Source organism: Rhinatrema bivittatum, chromosome 8 (genome assembly GCF_901001135.1).
Source record: "Rhinatrema bivittatum chromosome 8, aRhiBiv1.1, whole genome shotgun sequence".
In the NCBI taxonomy this organism is placed as follows: domain Eukaryota; kingdom Metazoa; phylum Chordata; class Amphibia; order Gymnophiona; family Rhinatrematidae; genus Rhinatrema; species Rhinatrema bivittatum.
The window spans coordinates 252,926,170-252,945,641 of NC_042622.1; the positions used below are offsets into that span (position 1 = coordinate 252,926,170).

Genomic DNA, 19,472 nt, shown 5'->3' on the forward strand with positions numbered 1-19,472 from the left:
AGGCTGTTGGGCCACATGACCACAACCGTCCATGACCCTCCCTTGGCACATTTACACATGCAAGACATTGATAAGACAGGCTAAGAGAGAATTTGAAAAGAAGTTGGCAGTAGAGGCAAAAACTCACAGTAAAAATGTTTTTAAATATATCCGAAGCAGAAAGCCTGTGAGGGAGTCAGTTGGACCGTTAGATGATCGAGGGGTTAAAGGGGCACTTAGAGAAGATAAGGCCATTGCGGAAAGATTAAATGATTTCTTTGCTTCGGTGTTTACTGAAGAGGATGTTGGGGAGGTACCCATACTGGAGAAGGTTTTCATGAGTAATGATTCAGATGGACTGAACTAAATCACGGTGAACCTAGAAAATGTGGTAGACCTGATTGACAAACTGAAGAGTAGTAAATCACCTGGACTGGATGGTATACACCCCAGAGTTCTGAAGGAACTAAAAAATGAAATTTCAGACCTATTAGTAAAAATTTGTAACCTATCATTAAAATCATCCGTTGTACCTGAAGACTGGAGGTTAGCTATTGTAACCCCAATATTTAAAAAAAGGGCTCCAGGGGAGATCCGGGAAACTACAGACTGGTTAGCCTGACTTCAGTGCCAGGAAAAATAGTGGAAAGTGTTCTAATCATCAAAATCACAGAACATATAGAAAGACATGGTTTAATGCAACAAAGTCAGCATGGCTTTACCCAAGGCAAGTCTTGCCTCACAAATCTGCTTCACTTTTTTGAAGGAGTTGATAAACATGTGGATAAAGGTGAATCAGTAGATGTAGTGTACTTGGATTTTCAGAAGGCGTTTGACAAAGTTCCTCATGAGAGGCTTCAAGGAAAAATAAAGTGTCATGGGATAGGTGGCGATGTCCTTTTGTGGATTACAAACTGGCTAAAAGACAGGAAACGGAGAGTAGGATTAAATGGACAAATTTCTCAGTGGAAGGGAGTAGGCAGTGGAGTGCCTCAGGGATCTATATTGGGACCCTTACTTTTCAATATATTTATAAATGATCTGGAAAGAAATACAATGAGTGAGGTAATCAAATTTGCAGATACAAAATTATTCAAGAGTAGTTAAATCACAAGCAGATTGTGATAAATTGCAGGAAGACCTTGTGAGACTGGAAAATTGGGCATCGAAATGGCAGATGAAATGTAATGTGGGTAAGTGCAAGGTGATGCATATAGGGAAAACTAACCCATGCCATAGTTACACAATGTTAGGTTCCATATTAGGTGCTACTACCCAAGAAAGAGATCTAGGCGTCATAGTGGATAACACAATGAAATCATCAGTTCAGTGTGCTGTGGCAGTCAAAAAAGCAAACAGAATGTTGGGAATTATTAGAAAGGGAATGGTGAATAAAACGGAAAATGTCATAATGCCTCTGTATCGCTCCATGGTGAGACTGCACCTTGAATACTGTGTACAATTCTGGTTGCCGCATCTCAAAAAAGATATAATTGCGATGGAGAAGGTACAAAGAAGGGCTACCAAAATGATAAGGGGAATGGAACAGCTCCCCTATGAGGAAAGACTAAAGAGGTTAGGACTTTTCAGCTTGGAGAAGAGATGGCTGAGGGGGGATATGATAGAGGTGTTTAAAATCATGAAAGGTCTAGAACGGGTAGATTTGAATCGGTTATTTACACTTTTGGATAATAGAAAGACTGGGGGCACTCCATGATTTTAGCATGTGGCACATTTAAAACTAATCGGAGAAAGTTCTTTTTCACTCAATGCACAATTAAACTCTGGAATTTGTTGCCAGAGGATATGGTTAGTGCAGTTAGTATAGCTTTGTTTAAAAAAGGATTGGATAAGTTCTTGGAGGAGAAGTCCATTACCTGCTATTAATTAAGTTGACTTAGAAATTAGCCACTGCTATTCTAGCAATGGTAGCATGGAATAGACTTAGTTTTTGCTGGGCTTGATGGACCCTTGGGCTGACCCAGTATGGCATGTTCGTTTTTTTTTTTTTTTGGTTTTTTTTTAATCTTTATTTATCAATTTTCACTATATAATTCATATACTGATACATTACATAGTTTTAGTAATAACAATGAGTGGTTAATAAAATACATTTATACTTATTTCCTACAATGAGGAAAGAAAGAAAACAATATTGACAAAAAAGAAATAAAAAAAAATTAAACCACTACATTTAACTATCAATCATATTGGAGGGTCATTATTCCTGAAAAAATGGGAGCATATCAAGAAAAACAAAACATTCAAACTATTGCATTCCCTATATCTTTTCCTTTTCTTTATTGCCTTTGTTAACTAGAAATTGGGGTAGATGTCTGCACTCTAACTTGTTCCAAGAATTTCTTTAATTGATCTGGAACAAAAAATATATATGTATTATCTTGTTTCTGTATTATGCATTTGCACGGATAGCGTAATGTGTAAGAGTATCCTAACGAAATTACTTCCTGCCGAAGCCCCAAAAAGGCTTTACGCCTCAGTTGGGTAGAAGGAGCTAGATCCGGGAAAATTTTTATTGATTTTTCATAATAGGTAATTGGAAACTTACTAAAGTATTTTTTCATTATAGTATTTATATCTGTGGTGGCATAAAAGGTAACTAACAAAGTTCCCATATTTATTACATTAGCTGTGGAGTCTTCCAAAAAGTTGGTTAGATCTCCCTGAAAATTCTCATCTCTAGGTAAACCGTTTCTTATAGGGAGAAAATAACAGCTATTAACAGTGGGGGATCTGTCAGAGGCAAATCCTAATTGATCAATAAAAAATTTCTTTAAAGATATTATTGGATCTTCCCCTACAATTCTGGGGAAGTTTAAGAATCTTAAATTAAATCTTTTTGTATTGTTTTCCAACATTTCTAATCTCCTGTCAATAGCAGCCCTATCTTTCACCACGGCGACATTAAATTCCAATGTCTTTTTCCCCTGATCTTCCAGCAGCTTAACTCTTTCACTTGTATCTTTTATTTGCTTTTGAGTCTCAAAATGTTCTTGTTCATTTTTCCCATTTAACAAATCCATTTTTCTTTCCAAATCCTTGATATTACTTGACATGCCTGCCATCAAGTCCCATAGCATTTCTAGTGTCACTAGTGCAGGGCAGGATAATATGCCTGGGGACTGATCATTTGGCACGTTGGTTTTCCCCACCCTCTCTGGGGTTGCAAAGGCAAACTTCCATTTCCCTCTACTACCTTTAAGGGGGAAATTAAGTTGTCTTTTTTTCCATTAGGACTATTAATGTGGGAGCAATCATTTCCCACACTTAGTCCAAGATGTTCTAGGTTCTCAACAGTCATTCCAGGCACTATTTCCTTTTCCCTTTGCGCTGGCGGTAGCCCGATGTTAGGGCTAAGAGAGGCCTCCTCTGTAGGCACAGGGGGCCCTCCCTGACCCCCTGGCATACCAAAGTCCCTGGTCTTTCCTTCTATTGGAATAGAAGAAGCCATGAAGCTGGTAATTTCTTGTTGCAGCAAAGATGGCATTGGGAGAGAGGGAAAAACTCTCACTCTGCCTTTTCGTTTAGGAGGCATTTTGAAGGAAATACAAACAATCTGCACAAGATACTACCCAACTTCACTAATGCAATTTAATTTAACTTTGGAATAGTTGACCCTGAGAGAGAGGAGAGAATAAGATGATCTTACTTTGGGCGATTCCGGTGAAGTCCGGCAAAGTCCGTAGTTGAAACGCACCCTTCGAGCACGCGCGGCTCTAGCGACGCGCCGGCTCTGCTACGCGCCGCAGCACGTCAGATTTTATTGCCGCTTCCGGGTCTGTCGGGTCCGCCCCCTCCACAGGCGACGTCTCAGAGCAAGCAGCTGGCTTGGGAAAGCTCAATCAAGCCAGCAAAGGTGGTAAAATACTCCAAACAGCGTCGCTTTCGCTCTCTGCTCTCCTCTCTCTCACCCTCAAACAGGAGAGCAGCACGGCGGATTTTATTGCCGCTTCCGGGTCTGTCGGGTCCGCCCCCTCCACAGGTGACGTCTCAGAGCAAGCAGCTGGCTTGGGAAAGCTCAATCAAGCCAGCAAAGGTGGTAAAATACTCCAAACGGCGTCGCTTTCGGTCTCTGCTCTCCTCTCTCTCACCCTCAAACAGGAGAGCAGCACGGCGGATTTTATTGCCGCTTCCGGGTCTGTCGGGTCCGCCCCCTCCACAGGTGACGTCTCGGAGCAAGCAGCTGGCTTGGGAAAGCTCAATCAAGCCAGCAAAGGTGGTAAAATACTCCAAACGGCGTCGCTTTCGGTCTCTGCTCTCCTCTCTCTCACCCTCAAACAGGAGAGCAGCACGGCGGATTTTATTGCCGCTTCCGGGTCTGTCGGGTCCGCCCCCTCCACAGGCGACGTCTCGGAGCAAGCAGCTGGCTTGGGAAAGCTCAATCAAGCCAGCAAAGGTGGTAAAATACTCCAAACGGCGTCGCTTTCGGTCTCTGCTCGCCTCTCTCTCACCCTCCGGCATGTTCTTATGTTCTTATGCACAGAGCCCAATGGACCTTAAGGTTGCAGTGGCGCCAAGCCATGCAGGACCTTCAGGATCGCATCCGCATCACTCTGTCCCTCCAGGACTCTTTGTCTTGGTGGCAGTTTCTTTCAAATTTGGAACAGGGAATCTTGTTTCAGGCTCCCCCTACCCAAATTGTCCTTACCATGGATGTGTCCACTCTGGGGTGGGGTGCCCATGTAGAGGGGCTCCTCAGTCATTGTCTATGGTTCGCCCAGGAAGCGCAGTGTCAAATCAACTTCCTGGAGCTCCAGGTGATCAGGTACGTTCTGTGGGCTTTCAGAGATCGGCTGTCCAACAAAATTGTCCTTAACCAAACCGGCACCAATTGGCGATGTGGTATGTCAACAAGCAGGGAGGCATGGGATCGCACCTCCTGTGTCAGGAAGTGGTCCAGATCTGGTCCTGGGCTCTGTCCCGAGGGATGGAGCTTAGGGCCATGTATCTAGCCGGAATGGAGAACGTGATAGCGGACAGACTGAGTCGTGCCTTCAGACCCCATGAATGGTCACTGGACCAGCGGGGTAGAAAACCAGATCTTCTGCCTCTACAGACTCCCAGATATGGACCTGTTTGTGTCCCCCAGGTCAGACAGCGAACCAGCCTTGGACGCCTTTGCTCACCATTGGGGCAAGGGTCTTCTGTACGCATATCCTCAGATTCCTCTAGTAACAAAGACTCCCCTGAAGCTTCAACAAGACTGAGGGACTATGATACTCATAGCTCCTCAGTGGCCGAAAACAGGTCTGCTTTTCACTCCTTCGGGAGTTTTCCTTCCAGAATCTGATCAGTGTGGGGACTTCCCCAGATCTCATTACGCAGGATCAAGGCAGACTTCGGCATCCCAACCTCCAGATCCTGGCACTCACAACCTGGATGTTGAGAGGCTGATCCTACAGCTGCTTAGTCTTTGCCAATGTGTCTCGTGTCCTGGTGAATTCTAGAAAGCCTTCCACTAGAAAGTCTTATGGGCTGAAGTGGAGGAGGTTTTCCATATGGTGTGAGCAGAAAGCACTAGATCCATTCTTCTGCCCCACACAAAAACTGCTTGATTACATCCTGCACCTGTTGGAGGCTGGTTTAAAGGCCAACTCCATTATGATCCATCTCTGCATTTGGCACTTTACCACCATGGTGTAGAGGGTAAGCCCATCTCTGTACAATCCATAGTTATACGCTTTATATGTGGCTTGCTTCAATTGAAGCCTCCCCTAAGGCCTCCGCTGTGTCTTGGGACCTCAATGTGGTTCTCGCACAGCTGATGAAAGCTCCTTTTGAGCCACTGCATACCTGTGATCTGAAGTACCTTACCTGGAAGGTCATATTTTTAGTGGCGGTTACTTCAGCATGCAGGATCAGCGAGCTCCAGGCCTTAGTGACTTATCCACCTTACACTAAGTTTTAGAATGGTCCTCCGTATGCACCCCAAGTTCCTGCCTAAGGTGGTGTTGGATTTCCATCTTAATCAGTCAATCGTCCTGCCAATATTCTTTCCCAAGCCCCATTCGCACCAAGGCAAACGAGCCCTGCACAGTTTGGACTGCAAGAGAGCCTTAGCCTTCTACCCGGAGCAGACAGAAACCCATAGACAGTCCACCCAACTTTCTATTTCTTTCGATAGGAATAGGTTGGGAGTTGCTGTTGCCAAACAGACATTATCCAATTGGCTAGCATATTGTTGGCTGCATCTTGTGGGACATGTCAAGGCTCATTCTGTCAGAGTCATGGCAACATTGGTGGCCACTTGTGAGCAGTTCCCATGGAGGAGATCTGCAAGGCTTGATGTGGCGTTCTCTCCATACATTCACATCTCACTACTGACTGGATAGGGATGGTTAACGTGACAGTAGGTTCGGCCAGTCTGTCCTTGGAGCCTGTTTGAGGTGTAGAACCCAACTCTCCCTACCTAGGGCTCATTGTTTGGGTTTGGGCTGCCTCACTCTCTGTTACCAAAAGCACCATGGTTGTTGTATCCATTGGCATCTGGTTGGTGCTTGTTGGTCCCTTTTTGCATTGGGGAGCAGCCTGTAGCTAGGGATTCACCCATGTGTGAGGACTATCATCCTGCTTGTCCTAGGAGAAAGCAGAGTTGCTTACCTGTAATAGGTATTCTCCTAGGACAGCAGGATGTTAGTCCTCATGAAACCCACCCACCACTCTGCAGAGTTTCTCCTTTTGGTTATTATTTTCTTTATTGAAATTTGTATTACGAGACTGAAGAGAAACTCCCATGTGGCCATGTGGATTAAGGCATGCTGGAAGAGATTGTGCAGGACAAATTAGCCGAATTTACCATCCCCTCGACCATCCTTGTCCAAGCAGTAATGGACAGTGAACATGTGTAGGGAGCTCCATGTCGCAGCCCTGCAGATCTTGGCAACAGGTACCCGCCCGTAAATGGGCCACCGATGTCGCCATAGCCTTCACAGAGTGAGCCTTAACCCGGGTTTCTAGCTGAACCCTCGCTTGCGCATAGCAGAATGAGATGCAATCTGCTAGCCAATTGGATGATGTCTGTTTGCCCACCGCGACCCCCAGCCTGTTGTTATCGAAAGATATGAACAGCTGGGTGGACTGTCTGTGGCCTGCTGAGCGTTCCAAGTAGAAGGCCAGAGCTCTCTTGCAATCCAATATATGCAAAGCCCGTTCCCCTTGTTGGGAAGGGGGCCTCGGGGGGAAAAAAGGTGGGCAACACAATGGACTAATTAAGGTGAAAATCAGTCAAAATCTTAGGCAGGAACTTGGGATGTGTACGCTCATCAACTAAGAGCTGTTGTCATAACATGAGCCCATCTGAACTCTACATCCATGCAAGACCTTTGCAAAGCAGCAACATGATCATCAATGTACACCTTTACTCAGCATTATTGTTTGGAGCAAGTCTCATGGAGAAGAAAATTTGGATAGTATGAGCTCAGTAACATTCTAAAGCAATCATCCAATTTCTTGCTCAATAGCCTCGGGATGCAAAAGAAAAAAAAATGAAAAAGAAGAAAAACAATACTTCACAGTGGAATCCCATCTTGTGTGACTTGTTTGCTATGCTTGTCCATGGAGAAAGCAAAGTTACTTACCTGTACAGGTGTTTTCCATGGATAATAGAACAAACAGCTACATAATCCCTCCCCTTCTCCCTGGGAAGTTGAACACTAGCTAGAGGAAAGACTCAAGGAGGGCATGTAGTGATGCTAGTGTGGAAACCTCTCACACATCCCCAGGAGGAACTCAAAGAAGTTTCTGGGCTATGACAGAGAATGTAAGCCAATTCAGCACCATTGGATGACATTGTCCATCATGTGTGGGTGTTCACTGTGCTGTCCACAGAGAAACACCTGTTACAGGTAGGCAACTTAGTTCTTTTATTTACCATTTCCACTCTACTCATGATTTTATAAACTTCTATCACGCCCCCTCTCAGCCGTCTCTTTTCCAAGCTGAAGAGCCCTAGCCTGTGTAGCCTTTCAACGTAGGGGAGATGTTCCATCCCTTTTTTATCATTTTTGTCGCCTTCCTCTGCATCTTTTCTAGTTCCTCTGTCTTTTTGGAGATGAGGCGACCAGAACTGATACAGTACTCAAGGTGTGGTGGTATCATGGGATGATACAGAAGCAATACAATATTTTCATTTTATCTCGATTCCTTTTCAGATAATTCCTAACATTCTATTTGCTTTTTTTGACCGCCACCACATCTGAGTTGAGGATTTCAGTGTATTGTCCTCAAGAACTTTTAAGGTCCTTTTCCTGGATGGTGACTCCCAATATGGAACCAAGTGCTGTGTACCTGTAGTTGGGATTATGTTTTCCTATGTGCATCACTTTGCCCAATTCCACATTAAATTTAATCTGCCATTCAGTTGCCTAGTCTCCTAGTCTCACAAAGTCCCTCTGCAGTACCTTGCAATCTGCTGCTGTTTTAGCAACTTTGAATAATTTTATGTCCTATATTGATCCATCTCTGTTTCAGGTACAAGTTCCACTATAATGATTCCCAGAGTCTGTGAAAGATTTGAAATTCCATAATGCTTGAAGCTTGTACCCTTCCTAATGTTGTTTTGGAGACCTGTTCCTCCTCCCATTCCCTTTGCCCTTGATGATTTGGGGAAAATGAATAGCAGATTGTGTATGTCAACATTTACTGTGATAATCAGTTACACAAAATGACTTGTATTTTGAAAGATTTTTATGTAGACCTGTGTCAAAGCCAAGTATGTTTTAAAATGCAATGAGATTTATTTTGTACACTTTTTAAAAATTATTATTGTTTTTTGGCATAACAACTTTTTCCTGTTCCTTTTGGTCCCTTTTTGGCTCAATTACAACCTGCTCCTCTTGGAACTGTGTCCCCATGAGCCTTCATTCAAAGCTACTGGGGGGAGGTTTCCTCATTTTTATTTTTATTTTTTTAAAAATCCATTCCCATCTAGCCCAGTCATTGTAGCAGCAGATTACTAGGATAAGAATAATAAACAGCAACTCCATGCACAACCGGGCATAAGCACACTCTTAAGCCAGCCCAATGGGTGTCATTGCTTGATGGCTGGGACTCCCTCCCATCTGGGGACTTACATAACTGTGAAAACAGCATTCTATTTTTTCCCCTAAAATTAAAACTCCCACTGGAAATGTACATCTGTGTATCATTAATTCTGCAGTCTGAAAGGCAGAACCCTCTCTGGAGGATTCCTCAGAGCTGTGTGGGATTTGTTGATCCGTTCTAGATCTCTGCTACAAATGTAATTTTGGGTGGGGGAAGTGTGAATGTGTGGGTGAAAATAAAGGTCTTCTCTTAGAAGTTAAGATATAAAAATGTTTATCTCTTCTTCCCCACCCCCTCCCCCAACTCTTCCACACCCCCCAGGCAATGAGCAACATTGTATATACATTCTGTCTGTAAAATGAGTTTGCGATTAATGTGCGAAATGAATAGTTTGAGCTATAAATGGGCTCTCTGGGAGAGTTGTGGAGCCCGTGGAGAGGCCATTAATGTGCTACTATATTATTGGCGCTAATCACTTACAATGCTCTCTGTTATTAGTAGCTTTAATGAGAACCACTTAAACTGTGCATTAAAAAGAGGAAGTGCTGGGTGGGAAGGCAGATGGGGGGTACAGGGCTCATAATTCTATTGCAAATGCTTTTAGTACACAGCATTAATAAAAAATAGTTGCTGAAATTCTGTAATATATAGCACACATTTAATGTCTGTTCATTAAGCTCTTTGGTGGGCTCCATTCTGGAGATTGTTGGCAGTGCTGCTAGTTATTTACTACACACACACACACACACACACACACACACACACCACCTCCAAACTCCACAAACACCTCATCTGCTCTGCCACCACTATAGAGTGCCCCTAGCAGCTTGGACTGCTAGATGATCTAGCAAAAGGCATACGGTCACTCTGGCAGCTTGGAACCTTTGCTTGGGTTACAGAAATAGCTTACTGTGCCCCTGGCAACTTGGATTCTGTGCAGGGTAGGGGACAGCATACTCCATTCTGGGGCTGTTGGAAACTGCATGCTGCACTTAATTGCATCATGTGTAAAGTATACTGCATATAGCACTTTTATGGGAGGAGGGTTTTTTTATTTTTAAGAGTCTGAGAACTGGGGACATTCATTATCCCACAAGTTCTGCTAATGTGCAGTTTTCACTGAATTATTAAGCAGTAAAAGATTTGGAGTTTATGGTAATTAGCAGTTTGTTGACTGGTGCTTGCGTTTAAGACTTGCGTGTCAGTTTTAGATAGTTTGGGGGTATTTTTGGCCTAAGTATTTCCTTACTGGTGCTTTCCTTTTTAATTTTAAACAGGATTTTTTCCCGGAAGTTCCCAAGGATGTGATGCTTTCCTTCGGCATAAGATGACACTGATTTCGCCCTCAATTCTGAAGAAATACAGCATCCCTTTTGACCGGGTATGTACCTGCATGATGCTGCTGAGACTTAGGTGAAGAGAGAGATGTAATGTTCAATAGTGTGATGCAGGTCTCAGGAAAAAATAGTTTTTGCAATTATTTTTCCAGAAAAATGATGATGACTTCCATGTGTGGTAGTGTTCCCAGTTACAATCAAAGGAGATGTATGCTAGACTGCAAGGTGGGCTTGCCTTAGGTCTGTGCTGTAGTTAGAGGAGGGGCTATAACATGAGCATTCACCTTGGCAGGAGTTGCAGTGTTGGTAATGCAGACAGTGAGGCTTGAGGTCCTGGCAAACATCTTTAACAAATTCTGTGTTGGTCTTACAGTGGTAGGGCTTTCTCAAATCCAGGGCGTCAGCCATTAGTCACTCAGTCTGTACATTTTTCATGCTTCAGTGAGGAAGAGGCATAGCAAAGAGATTTTTTTTCTCTAAGGACAAGCAGGATGGTAGTCCTCACACATGGGTGACATCAACAGATGGAGCCCGGCACAGAAAACATTTGTCAAAGTTTCTAGAAACTTTGACAGGCACTCTGAGCATGCCCAGCATGCCGCTGACCACACGTCCACGTGGAGTCCCTTTTCAGTCTCTCTTTTTCTGCGAAGCTGAAGCCTCAGAGCTATGAAGCTCACACTTTTTTTCTGTGAAAAATAACTTTTTTCTTCCTTCCTGTGTCCCGTCGGGTTCTTCTGCGTGTTTTGGGGGTTTTTTCTTTCAGTATCGGTAAGTTTGTGTGGTAATTTACGGTCTATTACCGATGGTGTCACCACTTGGTGACCGTGTGTCGTGGCATCGTCTGGCTTTCACCGCTGCCCCCAGTTCCCCCGGACCATGTCTCACCAGGGTGAGCGTGCCCTGAACACACTGGATTGTAAAAGGGCCCCTGGCCTTTTACCTGGAACGAACTGCGCCTCACCACCTGTCCATTTAACTCTTTGCCTCCTTCAACAGAAATTGGAAAGACATTCCATGCATCCACAACCTTGTCTAAGCAGACCTTATCCCATTGGTTAGCAGACTTATTTCTTTCTGCTGTGCTCAAGCGGGACTGCAGCTTGAAGGTCACATCAAGGCTCATTCGGTTCAGGCCATGTCTGTTTCGGTGGCTCACTTGCATGCAGTACCCATTCATGAGATAATTGCAGGGTGGTGACTTGAAGTTCACTCCACACATTCACATCTCATTATTGTCTGGACAAAGATGGATGACGTGACAGTCATTTCGGTCAGTCAGTCCTCCGTAATCTGTTTCAGCCCTGAAAATCCAACTCTTCCTGCCTTGGGCCCTTTCTTTGGGTTCAGGCTTGCTCCCTATATTTTAGCAGCTCTAGTTATTGTGCACGTTTGCACCTGTTACATGCTGTCTATGTTGGGAGTAGCCTGTAGCTACATAGTCATCCATATGTGAGGACTACCATCCTGCTTGTCCTTGGAGAAAGCAGAGTTGCTTACCTGTAGCAGGTGTTCTGCAAGGACAGCAGGATGTTAGTCCTCATGAAACCTGCCCGCCAACCTGCGGAAGTGGGTTTCTTTCGGTTTGTTATTTTTCGCAAATTGTATGTTATAAGACTGAAGAGGGACCCTGCATGGACACGTGGTTAGCGGCATGCTGGGCATGCTCAATGTGCCTGTCAAAGTTTCCCGTGCCAGGCTCTGTCTGATGATGTCACCCATGTGTGAAGACTAACATCTTGCTGTCCTTGGAGAACACCTGTTACAAGTAAGCAAATCTGCTTTCTTTAATGTGTTGTAGAGTTTCAATTAACTGGTCTGTAGGAAAGTAATATAATGGATATGGCAATAGTCTGGATTCCTCCTCTCTAGTTTTCTACCAATTTGAACAGATGAGCATATAGATCAGGGTTCCCCAAACCTGTTCTGGTTACCCTAAAGCCAAGTTGGGTTTTCAGAATATCCACAATAAATATATTTATTGGCTGTAGGGTAACCAGTACATGCATGTTTATTTCATGTATATTCATGTGAATATGCTGAAATCCTGACTAGCTGTGGGATCACCAGAACAGTTTTGGGAAGTCTTGATCTAGTTTCCCATGTTTAAACCAACAGCAGCTCCTCCTCTTGTCTTTTACTCAGCCTCTCAACTATGTTTCTAACATTGACTGACATATCTGTCCTAAGCATGTCCAAATTCCTTTACAGTGCTAGGGTTCACCACCTCTGCTGGGAAGGATTTTTTGAGGATTATCATGCTCTTAGATTTTTACAAGATCAATACTTAAATCTATTGTCTAATCCTCTTTGGTCCTCTAAAGTTTTATATGACTGATCAAACACTCAAGCCCCCTTTCTTCATTTCTTCTACATGATAACCCCCCATTTGTCCTTACCATAGAAACATGACAGCAGTTTGCCCATCCACCCATTTAATTTAGCTTTATAATTCCCATCACTCCCTTAGAAATCCCCTATATTCATCCCATGTTTTCTTGGATTCTCATACTATTTTTGTCTCTACCACCACCACTGGAAAGACATTCCATGCATCCACAACCTTGTCTATAAAGAAATATTTCTTAAAATTACTCCCAAGTCGATCCCTGTTCACCCTCATCCCATAAGTTCTCATTCTAGAACTTCTTTTCTGTTGAAAGAGGCTCACCTCCTGTACATAGAAACCTTTGAAATATTTAAATGTCTCTGTCATATCTTCCCAATACTTGTTTTTCCTCTAGGGTGTACATGTTTATATTTTTAAGACTATCCCATATGCTTTATAACAAAGACCACTGACTATTTTAGTATCCACCCTCTGGACCGACTCCATCCTGTCTATATCCTTTGGAAGGTGTGGTCTCCAGAATTCGATGCAGTAGTCCAAAAGAGGTCTCATCAGGGATTTATATAGGGGAAATATCGCTTCTCTTTCTCTGCTGACCATTCCTCTCCCTAGGCAACCAAGCATATTTCTGGCTTCTGCGGTCGGTTTTTCCATGTTTGACCACCTTTAAGATCATCAGATACAATCACCCCCAAATCCTGTGCTTCTTTCGTGCTTAGAAGAATTTCACCTCCAATACTTTACATCTCCATTGAAATTTGTATCCTAAATGCATTACTCATGTTTTTTTAGCATTAAATCTTAGCAGCCAAACCCTAGACCATTCGTCAAGCTTCGCTTGATTCCTCCTTATGTGTTCCACACCTTCCCTGGCTGTCCATTCTGATGCAGGTTTTGATGATATTGGCAAGAAGACAAACCTTTCCTGACTATCCTTCTGCTATGTTGCTTACAAAAACGTTGTAAAGAACCAGTTCAAGGACCAATCCCTGAGGCACACTGCTAGTAATACCCCCCTCCTCAAAGAAAACTCTATTTACCACTATCCTTTGTTGCCTCCCACTCAGCCAGTTTTTAACCCAATCATACTAGGTCCCATACCAAGGACGTTCAGTTTATTTCTAAGTCTCCTACATAGAACTGTGTCAAAGGTTTTACTGAAATCCACGTACGCTACATCTAGCTCTCTCCCTTGATCCAACTCTCTGGTTACCCAGTCAAAGATGATCAGATTCATCTTGACAAATTTTACCTCTGATAAAGTCCATACTGTCTCAGATTTTGCATTATCCCAGGACAAGCAGGATGCTAGACCTCACATATGGGTGATGTCATTGACGGAGCCCTATTGCAGAAAACTTTCTCTCAAAGTTTCTAGAAACTTTTGACTGGCATTCTGAGCCCACTGAGCATGCCCAGCATGCCATGATATTCTCAGCCACAGGGGTCTCCTTTCAGTCTTCGTTTTTCCGCGCTGCTTTTGGCATCGTGGAGCAGGAGCCTGTGTGAGTTTTCTCACATACTTTCTGACTAAAAATCAGATTTCAAAACAATTAATTCTCTCCCATATCGAGGTCTCATTCTCACTCTTTTGAGTAAAAAATATTTTCTTCTCATTTTCGACGGCTGTCGAGGGAAATATGGCCACGGGATTTAAAAAATGTCCCAAGTGAAATCGGACCATGTCCATTACAGATCCACACCTAGAGTGTGTTCTTTGTTTAGGTCAAACACACAATGTAACATCTTGTCCATAGTGTGCTGAAATGACCGCGAAGGATCGAAAGGCCTGACAAGAAAAGATGGAACACTTGTTCCATCTACAACTGTTACTTCTCCATCGACGTCTACTCAATCATCTCCGGCCGGAGTTTCAAAATGTTTAATTCTCTAAAAACGTCATCCGGAAGGTTCGGGGGATCATTCATCACAGACTCCATCCGTGGCATCGACGAGGTCAGCGGCGGAACATCGACCGAAGCATCGACATCACCATCCATCGATCCCGGAGGCTCTACTCTCCCCAGAGAAATCGACCGCCAAACGGCCTCGCCTTCAGGAAATTCCGAGGCCTTCGACGCTAAGGTGTTCACCTCCTCTCGATGTGCCAAACATCGAACCTTCACAGGGCCCTGTGGAAGGACAGACAACACCTCCACCGCCACCACGTGTAGCTGCTCTGCCTGCACCAGCTATCACGGAGGAATTGACGGGATTTATCCATCAAGCAGTGCTGCAAGCACTACAGGATCATCGACCATCGAATCCCTCGCCGATGTCGAAACCGGTGCCCGCACCGATGCCGGCGCTCCTGCCGATGCAGGTGCCTGCACCGATGCCGGTACCAATACCGAAGCTGCTGCCCACAGCAGTACCAAAGCATACGCCGATCCCTTTACCATCGCCGATACCCGGACCAAGGCCGGATCCAGTTCCAACAATACCGATGCCAGGGCCTGGGGCCCCTGGACAACCTGAATTAGCGTTATTTCAACTTCTCATGGATAGATTCAATGCGATCGTCTGTGCTCTACCACCAAAATCGATTCCATCCAAACCACATGAAGAAGTCCCTGGATGGACACTGTTTGATGATCCACAGCCAGGACCTTCAGGGCTTTTTCGACCACCGAAGTCTTCTCCCACTTCTCCTTGTAGAGAAGACCCATATGATTCCTGGGAGGACAAACATACGGATACTTCCTCCGAGAGTTTTATGTCTGACCCTTCTCCTCCGGAAGGTAGGAAGAAATCCCCACCAGAGGACTTGTCCTTTACTAATTTTGTTAAGGACATGGCAGACACAATAGCATTTAACTTGGTATCTGAAGAGGACATGAGACAGCAAACTTTGGAAGTTCTACATTTCGTGGACCCTCCAAAAGAGGTCCTGGCCATCCCTGTCCATGAGGTGCTGTTGGAGTTACAGCATAGACTCTGGGAACATCCATGCTCAGTTCCATCTATTAACAAGAGAGTGGACACCACTTATCTAGTCCAGAATATTCCTGGATACCAAAAATCACAACTGCCATATCAATCAGTTGTTGAGTCTGCACAGAAGAAATCCAAGAGAATAAGACCTCATTCCTCAACTCCTCCTGGGAAGGATCATAGATTCCTGGACTCCTTGGGCAGGAAAGTGTACCAGGGAGCTATGCTCAATTCAAGGATTGCGTCATATCAGCTATATATGACACAATACCAGAGAAACCTTTGGAAACAGATGCAGGAACTTTCAAACTCCCTACCTCAGCAGTACCAAGAAGCAGCTCAGGCCATAATACAAAAAGGCCTTGAAGCTGGAAAGCACAAAGTCCGAGCTGCTTATGACAACTTTGAAACAGCTTCGAGAGTAGCGGCCTCGGGCATCAGTAGCGGCCTTGGGCATCAGTCGCTGGGCATGGTTGAAGGCCTCTGACCTCAGGCCTGAGGTACAGGAAAAACTGGTTGATTTGCCATGCATAGGTGACAACCTCTTTGGGTCAAAGATACAGGATGCTGTGGCCCATTTGAAAGAACATTTTATTTATTTTATTTGGAGTTTCTTATATACCGATAGCCGTTTGCACATCGTATCGGTTTACATACAACTAATAACTTATGGGCATAGCCCTTACAAAGAACAGTAAAAAGAATGTGGAAAACAAATATACAAGAGATATATGTAATTAATTGCTCTATGCAACAATATACAAAGGATAAATTAATCACTCTATGCAACACTATACAGAGGATATATGTGTATATACTAATAGGGAGTATGAACGAGGGATTCTTAGACAACAATAGTAATATATCTTACAGAGGATAATTATGATGAAGGGGTCATGTTACTAGCAAAAATAATCTTAAACTATGCAGGGTTATCATAAAGTTAATAACAGCCGTGTTGATCAGAGTAAATCAGAGATTCAAATGGTGTGTCGGTGGGAAAACAGCATAACTGAGGTAAAAGGGTGTGGGAGAGAAAAGGAGGGAGAGGGAAAATACAAAGGGCATACAGGGGTAGGCGCGGGGGTGGGTCGTGGGTTACAGGGTGGGGGTGAGAGTCAGATGCAAGGGTTATCCTATTGAAATCCTGTTGTGGGGTCTACTTCAGTGGGAATTCCTGTTGTAGGGTCTTCTTCATTGGGAGGGGGGAGCATGTGGGTAGGCCTGTATAAACAACCAGGTTTTTAGGCGGGTGGGTCTTATGGAGGTGCGCGGATGTAGGGGAGGGGTGATCCAGTTGAGGTTTTCATTAGTCAGACTTTTATGTATAAGGGAGAGGGCTTTATACAGTATGCGTGATTGTATAGGGAGCCAGTGAAGTTCAATAAGTGTAGGTGTGATGTGGTCCCTTTTTTTGGAGTTGGTGAGGATACGTGCCGCGGCATTTTGTAAGAGTTGTAAAGGTTTGGTATGTGTTGAAGGGAGTCCGTATGTCCACAAAGTGGGACATACGGAAACCTTGCGCCAACTGTCGTCAGTTCCGCAAGATTCTGCTGCATCTTCATCTCGCCGTCCTCCAAGGAAGGAATCTCGAAAGCCTTTCTACAGACAGAGGCATTATTGCCCTCCAGCATCAAAGGGCAGATCTTCTCGTCCGCAGCAAAGATCTCAAACCATACAACCTAGAGCTGCTAGGCCTCAACCTCCACCGCAGATGGGACCGGCTGCAGGTTTTTGAGGCCACCACTAGAGACCAAAGCCATCTCCACAAACCAAAACCGGATCTGCCAGTAGAGGCCGAGTTTCCTCCTTTTACAACCATTGGGTACAAATAACAACAGACCAATGGGTACTCTTAATAATATCTCAAGGTTACCAACTCAATTTCCTCTCAATTCCAAGAGACACTCCTCCGAAACCTTTCACTAAACGAAAATCACATACTTCATCTACAAGAATTATCCACCCTTCTGAGAGCCAGAGCCGTAGAGCCGGTGCCCCGGGCTCAGCAGGGCAGAGGATTCTACTTCCGTTATTTCCTCAGTCCAAAGAAAACCGGAGGCCTACGTCCCATCCTAAACCTCAGAAATATCAACAAATTTCTGAAGAAAGAAAAGTTCAGGATGGTATCTCTAGGCACCATGCTTCCACTTCTTCAAACAGGAAATTGGCTTTGTTCTCTGGATCTACAAGATGCTTACGCTCACATTCCAATATTCCCTCCTCATCACAAGTATCTGCACTTTCTGGTGGTCATCAACATTTCCAGTACAGAGTACTACCCTTCGGACTCGCTTCAGCTCCCAGAGTATTCACAAAATGCCTGGCAGTAATAGCAGCACACTTACACAAGGAAAGTGTCCACGTCTTCCCTTATCTAGACGACTGGCTCATCAGAAGTCAATCTCAACAAGGAGCACTAACTTCTCTCAACCGAACAATTGCTTTACTTCATTCCATGGGTTTTCTCATCAATTATCAAAAGTCCCCATCTCATTCCGTCTCACCTGCTTCAATTCATCGGAGCAGAATTGAACACCGTCCTCTCAAAAGTCTTTCTACCCGACGATCGAGCAGAGACACTTTCCCTATTGGCAAACTCGCTACACTCGAAGAAACAAGCAACAGCACATCACTTTCTAACCTTACTAGGCCACATGGCCTCCACAGTTCATGTCACTCCTATGGCAAGATTACCCATGAGAATAACCCAATGGACTTTAAGATCACAATGGATCCAAGCCATTCAACCACTGTCCTCTCCAATTCAAATAACCCACCAGCTGTATTCATCTCTACTTTGGTGGGCGAACAAGAACAACTTGTGCAAGGGCCTGCCCTTCCAACAACCAGTCCCACTTGGGGAGCTCACTTAGACAATCTCCAAACCCAAGGTACTTGGACAAAACTCGAAGCAACATTTCAAATCAATTTCTTGGAACTTCGACTGCCTTTCACACAAGACTGTTCTGATTCAAACGGATAATACAGTAGCCATGTGGTACCTGAACAAACAAGGAGGTACGGGCTCGTATCTCCTTCGTCAAGAAGCCGCACAGATTTGGGACTGGGCCCTAACACACTCAATGTTTCACCGGGCCACTTATCTGGCAGGCATTCACAACGTAGTGGCAGATCAACTCAGTCGTCAGTTCCAACCACACGTGTGGTCCCTGGATCCCTTAGTAGCGACCAGGATATTTCAACGTTGGGGGCAACCAACAATAGATCTCTTTGCATCATACCTGAATCACAAAGTGGACAAATTCTGCGCTCTGCACAAACACAAACACCAGCCAGCCAAGGACACCTTTGCTCGCCCTTGGAACTCAGGCCTACTTATAAGCATATCCTCCAACACCGCTCATAACCAAAACTCTAGTGAAGCTACAACAGGACAAGGGGTCCATGATACTCATAGCCCAGTATTGGCCTCGACAAGTATGGTTTCCCACACTTCTAGACCTCTCGATCAGAGAACCAATTCGCCTGGGTGTAGCAACCACTCTCATAACTCAGGATCAGAGTCTGTTGCGCCATCCCAACCTTCAATCCCTATCCCTGACAGCAGAGATGTTGAAAGCTTGATCGTACAACCACTCAATCTTTCAACTAATGTTTCTCAAGTGCTTATAGCTTCACATAAACCTTCGACACGAAAGAACTATTCTTCGAAATGGAAAAGGTTTACATTGTGGTGCACGCAAAAGAACATTGATCCTTTCTCCTGCCCCACAACTTCTCTACTAGACTACTTATGCCATCTTTCAGACTCTGGTCTCCAGACATCATCTGTAAGAGTACATTTA

General features: G+C 44.4%; 1 protein-coding gene across 1 annotated transcript in view; it reads left to right on the top strand.

Moving 5' to 3' along the window:
* The window catches only part of KDM4B (lysine demethylase 4B), a 735,609-nt gene that overhangs the window by 330,102 nt on the left and 386,035 nt on the right, over positions 1-19,472 (top strand). Inside the window, 1 exon segment of the mRNA XM_029614587.1 lies at positions 10,320-10,423. Within this exon segment, the coding sequence (XP_029470447.1) occupies positions 10,320-10,423 (104 nt within the window).